The sequence below is a fragment of the Stigmatopora nigra genome, chromosome 3 (genome assembly GCF_051989575.1).
Source record: "Stigmatopora nigra isolate UIUO_SnigA chromosome 3, RoL_Snig_1.1, whole genome shotgun sequence".
Taxonomy (NCBI): Eukaryota; Metazoa; Chordata; class Actinopteri; order Syngnathiformes; family Syngnathidae; genus Stigmatopora; species Stigmatopora nigra.
The window spans coordinates 17,480,488-17,493,610 of NC_135510.1; the positions used below are offsets into that span (position 1 = coordinate 17,480,488).

Genomic DNA, 13,123 nt, shown 5'->3' on the forward strand with positions numbered 1-13,123 from the left:
AAAAGGTTAAAGTCAAAATATGATGAATGTTACATTATAGATTTAAGTCATATTTGGAGAAAAGTCATAAAAATGACATTATTTTGTATCACACTTTTCAGACATCAACTTTTATTGACATTAAGGTCAGTATGGAAATTAGATTTTGGAATAATTTTGAAGGTTTATGTGATTCCTGTTGATAAAACTTTGATTAGAATGAATATTATTAACACAGTAATCCCTCGAATATCATGGTTTCACTACATCGCAGAGTTTTTTCTGAGGGAATTTTTTTGCACATTTTTTGAAAGTTCATAAAAATGTGAAAATCCACAGTGAAACTTTCAAGTGGAAGCTACTCCCCTTTCTTCTGCTTGCTACTAGGACTCATCACTGAAGTAAAAAAATAATATTAGAAAATATATATATTTTTGAATGTATTTATTTATTTAATATATTTTGTATTAATGTATTTTATTTAATATATTTTGTATTAATGATTTATTTTATTTAATATATTTTGTATTAGTGATTTATTTTATTTAATATATTTTTATAATTTATTTTATTTAAAACAATTTAAATTCATAATTTATTTTATTTTTCTAAATAAGGGTGACCCGACTGCGTTTTTTTGTTTATGTCTGGTCTACATTAACCGCGATAATCAAGGGATTACTGTATAGTCGACATAGTTTTAAATAAAAATATTTTCAGATGAGATTTTTTTCAATGCAAAAATTGTGGCATAGCTCATAAACTGTTGGGAAACACTAAAAATTTTTACTAACTCCAATGATTCTGCACTAGGTGGAAAATTGTGTTAATAGTTGTTTGCAAGCTATGTTTTGATTTCAAGAGTTGTCAGCCTAGGTTTGTAGAACAGGCAGCAACACGTCGTTGTCCCACTAAAAACGGAACGAAATTACAGACAAAACACAACATTCAGCGTGCCAGTGCCTTCCTAAGCCCCTCCCCTCTCTGTCATTCCATACCCGCTTAGTCACCAGGCAGACTTCAGACTTAAATCACTCTCTTCTCTTGAACTTCATGACTTTAACAGAAAAAACTTGCATATAGAGCTGGGCAATATGACAAAAATACTGTTATGACGCTTAAAAAAATTATCAGTCGATAGGTAATTATCACAATGACTATGACATATTTTTTTCTTTCAAATTTGAAACTTCAGACGTAAATAAATACATTATTTTGCTCCATATTTTTTGATGAAAGTTTAAGTTTGATTGATTTAATTAGCTGCTGTGCAATATGAAATAAATATAAGAATCAAGTGAAGATATCCTCACTTTTGGCAAGCTAACTATTTTCAGCCTCACAAAAAGAAACTTAACTTACATATGGCCATTAACAAAAACTAAAATTAAAAATAGAATATAACAGTTTTTACCCATGATACAAGTATTGGATTTTTGCAACGTTTTTGTTTAGAATGGGGAAAAATTAGAAAAATTGTAAACAGTGGGTTAAGGATAAAAAAAAGTAAGAAAACGACTGGTAAAATTCACTTGGGTCTTTTTATATTTTTTAATATGTAATTTTGGCCGTGTTATTGTCCTTTTGCGTTCATGTTTCGTGTTAGCCTGCTAACATGCTAAAAAAAAAAACAAATATACTCTTCTTCTTCTGAGCATTGGTCTGGAACCAGCGTTCATCTCGGAACAGCGCCCCCAATCTCTATGATGGCCAGATAGTGTAATTGCAGTTGGACATTACCAAATTTTTACCGAACGTTTTTAACATTATTGTTGACAATATAGCACAATAATTACCGTTACCGTGTTATAGCCCAGCTCTACTTGCATAAAATATTTAGTTTACAAATAAATAGCTATTTTTTCATGATTTAATGTCCCACTTTTACACACTAATTAAATCAGGGATGTTAAACATCTGCAACTAACCCAGTAAAAAATACTCCTTTAAAATTGATGATTCTACGTGTTTTTATTTAAATAATTCTCACTTTTATACTCAAACGTGTATATGTTAAACAACTAATAAAGCGCTTTTGGCTGTACAAGAAAAGCATTTTGGGGGAGTAGGCAAAGTTGAATCTGGAATTATTTGCCATAGTTCACCCTGGAGCGCACCCTAGTGCCTTTTCTTTGTCATTACAACTGATCAGAGATGACAGGGACGTTCTTGCTCTAAAATCGCAGGGAGTCAATCCCTTATCCGTCAAAATTCTGAAGCGTAAAACATGACTTGGGGAGGAGAAATGAGTAGTCGTACCGTGTTTAGTTTTCACGGATCGGCGGCTTGTAGCATGTCCTCGATTTCCTGGTCCCATTGTTCGTCCCGGTTGTCTGATTCCGCTACTACTTCGTACTCTTGGAGTTCCTGTTGTAGTTCCTTCTCCCAGTCTGATGGATCTTCTAAAAAACGACATGTTAACGTTAGATATTTTGATATTTTTTGGGGGGGAATGGAGATTTGTCAGCGATTTGTCACCGTCGACGGAGGGCATGCTGTTCTTTTTGTCCAAAACCAGTTGTTCCATCCCTTTTTGCAGGTCTTCGCTGTCGATGGTCGCCGAGTCAAAAGCGTCGCTGGCAAACTCGGAGACGCCGGGACTGGTGGACATGGGAAAATCTTCATCTGGTGATAGCTGAGGAACAGCAAGGGGGGAGGGATGATGTCAGTATTTTGAAGAAGGTAAAAAAATGAGAATTTTGTGGGAAGCGTGGTGATTTTGAGTGAATTTAAGTAGTTATTTGTTGATTTTTTGGGGGGATTTAATTTCATGTATGAAAAAAATGAGAATTTTGTGGGAAGCGTGATGATTTTGAGTGAATATAAGTAGTTATTTGTTGAATTTTTGTTGGTACTTTATTTCATGTATGAAAAAAAATAGAATTTTGTGGGAAGCGTGGTGATTTTGGGTGAATGTAAGTAGTTATTTGTTGATTTTTTTTAGTATTTCATTTCGTGTATGAATAAAATGGCTAGTAAAATAGTAAAGTTTTTTCATAAAATGGGGATTTTCATGACTTTTTAGATGAAAGTTTTTGAAATTTTGCATGTAAATCCAAATAGTTGATGTAAATCCTTTTTCAATAACATGCCTTCCATTATATAATAATACACATTTAAAATAGTTTCTGATTCCTTTCAAACTTCCTGAAAAATATAATTTTTCTCCACAAAATTATTTTATTTACTTATGAATACATCTTTTTAACAATATTTTTTAGGGTTATTTTTCTTTTTGTTCATTTTTCAATAACATACATTCCACTATATATTAATACACATTTAAAATAGTTTTTGATTCCTTCCATACTCCCTGAAAACTATACTTTTTCTCTACAAAATTTATTTTTACAAATTTTTTTTAGGGTTATTTTCTTTTTGTAAGAATTTGAAAAAAAAAAGATTAAGAAAATATGCACTGTGATTGGCTGGCCACCAATTCAGGCTAACAGTGAGGATAAGTGGTTCAAAAAATGAATAAAGAAAATATAAACCATATTTAACTGTCTTGCAAAATAGTCATTTTTTTCTCATAAAAGTGTTTTAAACTTTTTGTATCTAATTTCCATATATTATCACGTGGACCACTAAACTAATACATGTTATACTTCACATTACGTACCACTTTCTGCTTGTCATTGATAGAAACGGGTGGTGTTTTGGGCCTGACATTGTCTACAAGGACAAAAACAACAGCAATGAGGAAATTATGTATATATGTATTTCTACACACACAAACACCACATTTTCACACTGAAAGGGCGCATTTAAGTCATTTTTTTCTCTAAAATGCTCATATATATAGAGGATTTATGTCAATTTATGTTAACGAATACTATTGAATTTACAATTCAACTTTGCGGGTGTGTCTTTGTATTTTTATCACCAATAAGGGAGCTGTAGATTTAACCAAAACAGTCAAAACAACAAAAAAGCCCCCGACTTAAGTATTAAATAAATTTCTTCACATGGGCCGGTCAGATTAAAAAAAAATGTAGCTAGTAAATGGGATACCTGTTAAAACGACATCATTGGACGAGACAGCATCCTGGCTGTCCCCGCCCACATTCTGCTGCTGCTGGGCCGCCAACGCCGTCAGCTGAGCGGACTGCTTAACGAGTGACACACGGTAGAAGTAGTTTCTCCAGAATACTTCCTCTTTTACACTGTCAATCAATTCCAAATATAACAGAGAAGTCAGTTTTTTACTTATTTGAGCCATTTTTTAACTTATTTGAGCAATTTTTTTAACTTATTTGAGCCATTTTTTTAACTTATTTGAGCCATTTTTTAACTTATTTGAGCCATTTTTTAAACTTATTTGAGCCATTTTTTAACTTATTTGAGCCATTTTTTAACTTATTTGGGCAATTTTTAAAGTTATTTGAACCTTTTTTTTTTAACTTATTTGAGCCATTTTTAACTCATTTGAGCCATTTTTTTAACTTATTTGAGCAATTTTTTAACTTATTTGAGCCATTTTTTAACTTATTTGAGCCATTTTTTAACTTATTTGAGCAATTTTTTAACTTATTTGAGCAATTTTTTTAACTTATTGGGGCAATTTTTTTTAACTTATATGAGCAATTTTTTTTAACTTATTTGAGCCATTTTTTAACTTATTTGAGCCATTTTTAACTTATTTGAGCCATTTTTTTAACTTATTTGAACCATTTTTTTACTTATTTGAGGCATTTTTCAACTTATTTGAACCATTTTTTAAACAGTAAATACTTGAATTCACTTAACATGGGTTGTTATGAGATGGATTAAGTGCTAAAATTGAGGGAATACTGTAGTAGTAGTAGAGTAGATACTGACTGTTTGGGCACAAGGTCAAAGCGCATGCGGTTTAGTAACTGGTCCTCCTCCAACATGACGGCGGCGAGTGGGAACATTTGCTCCATGTCAAAGTGGAACTGCACGCCGGCGGGTGGGTCTCGTAGGAAGTTTCGTTTGTCCTGAACATTGAAGGCAACACAAGGTTTTTCACGTTTTATGCAAGATATGGTTAAATTATTTCTTGAATGTCATTCATAGACGTCAAAATACATTTTGTTTAGCGTTTTATCTGTTTATATTTTTTCTCTATTTTGAAATAAATGACCGTATCGGCCATATTGTTTTGCGCCATGACTTGCAGTTTGGTGCATGTCGTGTTTTTATGTGCATATAAGCCGTACTCTTGATTCAGTCATTTTTTGTCGGACAAAAGCGGCTTATATGCCAGTAAATAGAGCATAGTTATTGGCAAATTGATTTTTAAATATGTAATGTTACTTACAGCTGAGAGAGCGAGAATCTGTTGCTGGATGGTCTCCTCCTCGTTGTAACCTACCCAGGGAGGGACTGCTGCTTCTGGATAGATAGAAATATATAAATATAATAAAATGGAAGCTTGAATATATGGTGCTCGGACGTTTGGTCGCCGGTCTTTTGGTCCTTTTTGGTCGCCGGTCAAATGGTGACAGAGTTTACTGTTGAAACCAGCTCTCAAAATTATATTCATGAGAGTTTAATATCTAAGAGAGAGAGAAATTAATATCTAAGTACTGTTTAATATCTAAGTACTGTTTAATATCTAAGTACAGTTTAATATCTAAGTACAGTTTAATATCTAAGTACAGTTTAATATCTAAGTACAGTTTAATATCTAAGTACAGTTTAATATCTAAGTACTGTTTAATATCTAAGTACTGTTTAATATCTAAGTACTGTTTAATATCTAAGTACTGTTTAATATCTAAGTACTGTTTAATATCTAAGTACTGTTTAATATCTAAGTACTGTTTAATATCTAAGTACTGTTTAATATCTAAGTACTGTTTAATATCTAAGTACTGTTTAATATCTAAGTACTGTTTAATATCTAAGTACATTTGACCGGTGACCAAAGGGGACCAAAAGACCGGCGACCAAATGTCCGGCGACCAAACGTCGGGCGACCAAGCGTCCGGCATATATATATATTTTTTTAACTTTTCCATACAGGAGAGTCATTTCGCTACCTGTTCGTTTGGACTTCTTTTCTTGGACAAACTTCTCTTGTTCCTTTTGAAAGTCTCCTAAGAAGGTCTGCACACAAAAACTAATGTCATGATACAAATATAATTCTCAAAATATACACAGAAAAGTTGCTAACTCAAAGTTGGAATAAACCTTATCGATAATGCCGTCAATTTTTCCTTCTTCCACGCTCCTCTTGATATTCTGTGCTGTTTCCACGACGGACTCAGATAACTTTTTGGTGGCGCTGGATGCGAAACTGAAGATGAAGTCTGGACAGAAAATTTGGAAAAATGTACTTTAGACATTTTGTTGTGAAGTAATCGAAAGATTGTGATGTTTATCCGCCCCTCCCACCATGAAAATTGGACGTCTAGGGACGTCAATTGTGCTGAAAAATAAGTAATCTGCTTCCATTTTAAACTAATTAGACGTCCATTGTTGTCAATGGCACACAATGATATTTTTTGGATGATTCTTGGTCAGTTCCCGACAATTTTTAAAGTTTTTAAGGGTTATTTCCTGAATATTTTCAAACATTTATTGTGGATTTTATCTCATTTCCAGGTCCTTTCCTGGTAATTTTGGGGAAAAAATAAAATTAGAGAAACCCTAACCCTAACCCTAACCCTAACCCTAACCCTAACCCTAACCCTAACCCTAACCCTAACCCTAACCCTAACCCTAACCCTAACCCTAACCCTAACCCTAACCCTAACCCTAACCCTAACCCTAACCCTAACCCTAACCCTAACCCTAACCCTAACCCTAACCCTAACCCTAACCCTAACCCTAACCCTAACCCTAACCCTAACCCTAACCCTAACCCTAACCCTAACCCTAACCCTAACCCTAACCCTAACCCTAACCCTAACCCTAACCCTAACCCTAACCCTAACCCTAACCCTAACCCTAACCCTAACCCTAACCCTAACCCTAACCCTAACCCTAACCCTAACCCTAACCCTAACCCTAACCCTAACCCTAACCCTAACCCTAAAACCCTTAAACCCTAACCCTAACCCTTACCCCAACCCTTACACCCTTACCCTTAAACCCTTACCCTAACCCTTAAACCCTTACCCTAACCCTTAAACCCTTAACCTAACCCTTAAACCCTTAACCTAACCCTTAAACCCTTACCCTAACCCTTAAACCCTTAACCTAACCCTTAAACCCTTACCCTAACCCCTAAACTTTAACCCCTAACCCTATTTTTAATGACAGTTTAAGGAGTGACGACATTTTTAGAAAAAAAAGATTAAGACAAAGTTTTTTGAATGTTTTTGTAATTGGAAATGAATTGTTTGCTTTAAAAATGTTAATCAGTCAAAAAGTGCGCGCTGTCACCCCAAAAAAATCGACTTTTGAATGTTATAAAAACATTCCCGTAGTCAAATAGATGACGTCATCCAAAACGGGTAAACAACCGAGTCCGTTGTTTTCGTCACACTTTTCCTTGATAATATTTCTGATTAGTATCATAATCAATATGATGACTCACCGCCGAGTCCTTTATTGAGTTCTGGGTTCGTCTCCACGTCATCTTGTTCTTCTTCATGGTGGCTATCAGAAGCCACTTGCTGTTTGTTTACCTCGTTTTGGGCTTCCACCACTTTTTCTTCCTGCTTTTGCTTGTCTTCTTCTTCCGTGTCAGCCGACGTGTTGTTCCCCGTCGGGTTCTCCAAGCCCAACCAAGAGCCTAAACCTCGCAACATGGTCCAAAAAACAAATTTTCTTCTTTAGTTAAAGGAACTGCTTCGAAAAGGAGATACAGCGTCCAGAAATTCCCGGAAGTAAGACGCGTACAAGAGTTCTTCTTCGGGTGTTTATTTTCTTCTTCGCTTATTTAAAGGACAACTTGTAGATTAACATAACGCGTTAGCGCCGTCTGCTGATATTAGCTGTAATGATTACCACTGCTCTTGATGGCAATCTACACGGCTCGTTATCATAAATTAAATAAACATATCTATGTTACGTAAGGGAAATATTTTACAATCTGTCAAATTAAAATATTTTATCATCTTGAAAATGATTAATCCATCAACTGCAAAAAAATGGAAATCATTTTACAATGCCAGTTAATCTAGAACAGGGAAAATTATATATTATTACAATATGGAAGTATTAGGAATTCTATTTAATGGTATCAGATTTAATTCTGTGACATTATTTTGACGTTACTAAATATTCCATTCCTACAATTGCCAAAGGGTGGCGATAATGAGTCAAATGTCATCTTGAGACGACGCGAAGGGGCTTCATTCAACAACAACAACTACAAAATAAAGGTCAGTTTAAGTCTTTTATTTGCCTTTTACGTTTACTGATCGACATTATTTATTCACGCATGATTTTAATTACGCTTTAATATCCCAAATAAGACCAAAAAGATCGCTTCGTGAACCGTTACTAAAGTCCATATAAAAATAAGGTAATTTACAAATATATCTGGATATATAGTCGTACTTTACATAATGAATAATGCAAAAACCCGAAATATTATGGAGTATTTGAAACCTACTTTAATAACAAGTGTTTTCTTCTCTACTTTGTCGGATCAGGTTCCAAATATCACTGCGTAATGAAGACATTAGTGGTGTTCGATTTCGATCACACAGTGGTTGATGATAACAGCGATACGTGGGTGATACGGTAAAATTGGATTATTTGGATTATGACACACAATCAAATACATGCATTGTCGTATTTAATGGCTCATATTGTGTTTTTAGGTGTCTTCCAGGTCAGACACTACCTGATAAAGTGAAGAAATCGTACAGAAAAGGCCATTGGACGGAGTACATGGGCAGAGTGATGGATTATATAGGTATGTAAATTAATATTAGAATATTAATATTGGAGTAATTGTAAGGAAATGACAAGTCATCTTTTTGATAGGGTTTTTGGTGTAACACTGGGGTATCAAACTCATTTTTTTTGTTGCATGCCATGTCGTATTTCTGCTTTTTGCTATTTCTGCTATTTCTAATTAATTTAAATGAATTTTCTAAGAGGCGTTAGATAATTTATGGACATTAATATTTGTCCAAATTCTCTTTCTTTTAATAGGAAATAATCCCTTGAATTTAAGAAAAAAAGTATTTTATAAATATTTATTTATATTAAAAACAGTAGGGTATTTTTGTTAATTTCTCAGAATTTTAGATTAAAAATACATTTACAAAAACATAACATTTAAAAAAAATCAGATGTATAGGGAATATTTAGTTTTTTATAAATGTATATTATAATATAAATAATATTTATAAGTATATAATATATAATAATATAGAAGTATTATATATACTAATATATATAAGTATAATATATAATACTATATAAGTATACTATATAATACTATATAAGTATACTATATAATAATATATAAGTATACTATATAATAATATATATAAGTATAATATATAATAATATACAAGTATAATATATAATAATATACAAGTATAATATATAATAATATAAAAGTATAATATTTAATAATATACAAGTATAATATATAATAATATACAAGCATAATATATAATAATATACAAGTATAATATATAATAATATAACAAGTATAATATATAATAATATTCAAGTATAATATATAATAATATACAAGTATAATATATAATAATATACAAGTATAATATATCATAATATACAAGTATAATATATCATAATATACAAGTATAATATATAATAATATACAAGTATAATATATAATAATATATATACAAGTAATATTTATTAGAATTTTCCTTCTACATATTTTTAGTCTTTTTAGGCTTAGTCCCAAAATGCCTAATTTTTTTCAATCCCTATTTTTCATCATCATTATTTTTTTGCAGGTGACCAGCAAGTAAGCATCGAAAACATCCGCGCCGAGATGGAACGCATCCCATTAACATCAGGAATGAGCGAACTACTAACATTCATATCACGCAACAAGAATCGAGTAGACTGCCTGGTCATTTCCGACGCCAATTCCCTTTTCATCGACTGGATCCTCGCCGCCGTCGACTTACGTTCAGCCGTGGACCAAATCTTCACCAACCCGGCCTACGTTAACTCCCTAGGCCGGGTGGAAGTCAAGCACCACCACGCGCACCAGTGCCGCCGATGCCCCGTTAACATGTGTAAGGGCAAAGTTCTCCAAGACTACCTGACCCAACGCAATGACTACGCCGTCATTTTTTACGTTGGCGACGGCGCCAACGACTTATGCCCCGCCTCCCGCCTACGAGGGTGCGATGTGGTCATGCCCAGGGAGGGCTACGTCCTGGAAGAGCTTTTAGAGGACAAAAGAGAGGGTTTGAAAGCCAGAATTATCCCGTGGAGTAGTGGAACCCAAGTTTTAGACGAGCTACAAGTTAGCCTAAGTAGCAAAACAGATGTTATACGGGAATAACGGGGTTAGCCGGCTAACTTGGATTAGCCAAATAGGACAAAATTAATTTACCCAAGTCGACTGTTTACTTTTCTTCATCTTTACCCAAACCTATTTACTATATTTAGTAGTTTTTTTCCAATATTTACGATTTTTTAGGGCTGAAAATCATGTTAGCACATGCTTAGTTAGCTTGTTGTTTTCTGTTTTACTATTGTTGACGTATGTTCTGAGTTTTTGATCAAATTAAAAATATGCCCTGTCAAAAATGTGAATTTTAATCCAGTGCGATTTATAGTATTTTCTCGCATGTACACAGTATTTGTAACTAGAAAAAATGGTAACTGAATCAAGGGTACGGCTTATATGCGCATAAATTAGACTTGACATGCACTAAACTGCAAGGAGACAAAGACTAAATATGACAATATGGTCATTTATTTCAAAATAGAGAAAAGATAAACAGATAAAACGCTAAACAAGATTATTTTGACGTCTATGAATGAAATTCAGGAAAAATAATGAACCGTATCTTGCATAAAATATGAAAAAAACTCACCTCGGCTTACCATTGTTTGTTCGGGACGCCGCCATCTTACCTAAGGATGACAAACTAGACTATTAACGGAAAAACTTTTTAGTTGTACTGCTCACATGACCTCCTTTTTGATGATTTTTCTCAAGATTTTCCCTTCAAAGTAACACATTTGTACTCCCTATTAAAAACATGAATATAGAGGTAAAAATTGTGAATCAGGGGGCGACTTATACGCGAGAAATCGTAAAATTCAACGATTTTAAGACAATTTTATGGGTGCGGCTTATACACAAAGGCAGCCAATATGCCAGAAAATATGGTACCGCTTTTACTCGCATATAAGCCGTCCCTGCATATTAGCCACATCCTTAAAATTGTATATACAGTGTTCCCTCGCTACTTCGCGCTTGAGCTATCGCGGATTTAGAGCTTTGCAGATTTTTTTCAGGAAAAAATAAAATAAAAATTTAAAGATATTAAGTTAAAATTATAATTACATCATTTTACAAGAGGTGGAAACAAAATATTCAATAAGAATTAGTAATTGCATCCAAAAATTAATCGCGATAACCGAGGGAACACTGTACTTCTTCATTGTCTTCAATGTGGGGCGACTTATAGTCCAAAAACTGCAGTAATAACAATAATCTTTTGGTATGGTCACATTTTTATGATCTTTTATAAGTTGTAGTGGCAAAATACTTGGCCCTCAAGTCAAAACAAAAACAACAATAGATGTTTAGGTCACTTCCCTCAACTCTTAGTTTGTAGGAGAAATGTCAAGACCACCCAGGAGGAAAGAATAGCCAGGCAGACTTCTCAATGACATTTGGCATTTAAAAAAAACCTTCTTAAAATACTGTAAAATAAAAAATATTAGTACACACTTCAACTGAATGTCATAATTCCAATTTTTTTTGACTAAGTCTTCATTGGACTGATACATTTGTCTTTTTAAATGATTTTTTGGACATTTTTAACTTTGAAATCCATGCTCAATTGGGTTAAAGTCTGGGGATTGATTAATTTCTCCACTCTAAAAAATGTCCACTACTTTCAATGAAGTTCTTGGCATGTTTTTATTGTCATTATATTGTTAAAAAATGATTATAACTGAATAATAAAAATAATTTGAAGTAAATTGTCAGTCAAAACCATTTAGTAGACATTAAAATTCATTTGATAAATACGCTAGATAGCTTAGCATGTAGCATAGCTATTCAATATTTACATTTTTGAGCAATTTAAGTAATTCCCCTGATCAAAGCTGATGTTTTAATAAAATATAACACATTTTTACGACAAATCCCATTTGAAATGTTATCGTCTTTTTCTTCCAAGCTATAATTAAACACAGAATTAAAAAAAATACATCCCAAATTGGCTTCCCTACAACACAACCCAATTTGGCCCAAATGTAAAGTCCACTTTTTCAAAATGGCTCTCGTCGTATTCCACAATTTAACGCCACATCCATGTTCTTATTTCTGTGTTAATTGCAGGATTAATTACCAGCATATGGCAGAAGCAATTAGTGTCAAAAAATGTTTAATCCTACTTGCCAGCTCGCTTCAATGGTCCCATTTTTTACTGGTTTTGGGCCAGTAAAGCCTACTCGTCATGTGATCTTCAATGTCCAAGCGTTCCCGGTAAGATTGGACACCCGGCATCATGATTGAGCGGCTTTTTTTTGGGGCAGTTTATCCATCTATCCAGTCAGCATTCATTTACAATCGTTAGTTAAATGACGCATGAAGAAAACTGACACTTTTTTTAGTGGACACTGACATTTTTTTTAGCTTAGCCTATCAAAATTAGCTGCTAATTTCTCTATGGGACTCTTAGCAAAATTTATTTCACTCTTATCTCAAATCTAACTTAAATTATGATTTGACTTGTGTGTATTAGCTGAAAAAAATATTATTTTTTTTAGTATTTTGGACCATTTTGGCACTAATCAGCAGGCTTCCTTCCATCCCCATAAACTTTGGAAAATTACGCTACTTGTCATTAAACAGAGAGTAATAATATTTTTTAAAGGTGAATTGTTAGGAAATAACATCTTTACTAAATAATAAAATTAAAAAAAATAAGCGGGTTAATTTAGAAAAAATAAGAAACTACAAAACGTACAAAATGGCTGCAATATGACTACATTTTCTTTTAGCTAATGTGCTATGTTGCGAGTGGTTAGCGTGTTGGGC

General features: G+C 33.3%; 2 protein-coding genes across 3 annotated transcripts; one reads left to right on the plus strand and one right to left on the minus strand.

The window, feature by feature from the left end:
* Positions 1–1,931: 1,931 nt before the first annotated feature.
* Positions 1,932–7,814, minus strand: syap1 (synapse associated protein 1). The gene is made up of 9 exons (XM_077713637.1): positions 7,490–7,814; positions 6,139–6,257; positions 5,988–6,054; positions 5,264–5,337; positions 4,801–4,940; positions 3,994–4,145; positions 3,602–3,654; positions 2,458–2,614; positions 1,932–2,381 (listed from the first exon to the last, which is right to left on the minus strand). The coding sequence occupies exons 1-9, from the start codon at positions 7,701–7,703 to the stop codon at positions 2,251–2,253; spliced, it is 1,107 nt and encodes a 368-aa protein (XP_077569763.1). The 5' UTR covers positions 7,704–7,814; the 3' UTR covers positions 1,932–2,250.
* phospho2 (phosphatase, orphan 2) lies at positions 7,502–10,644 on the plus strand. Of its 2 annotated transcripts, XM_077713639.1 has the most exons (5): positions 7,502–7,810; positions 8,202–8,279; positions 8,553–8,643; positions 8,724–8,818; positions 9,843–10,644. In XM_077713639.1, exons 3-5 carry the CDS (start codon positions 8,573–8,575, stop codon positions 10,400–10,402), a joined length of 726 nt encoding a protein of 241 aa, XP_077569765.1. In that variant the 5' UTR covers positions 7,502–7,810; positions 8,202–8,279; positions 8,553–8,572; the 3' UTR covers positions 10,403–10,644. The 2 variants fall into 2 exon arrangements, with proteins under 2 accessions (XP_077569765.1, XP_077569766.1); XM_077713640.1 differs by lacking the exons at positions 7,502–7,810; positions 8,202–8,279 and adding an exon at positions 8,309–8,422.
* The last annotated feature ends 2,479 nt before the right edge of the window (positions 10,645–13,123 follow it).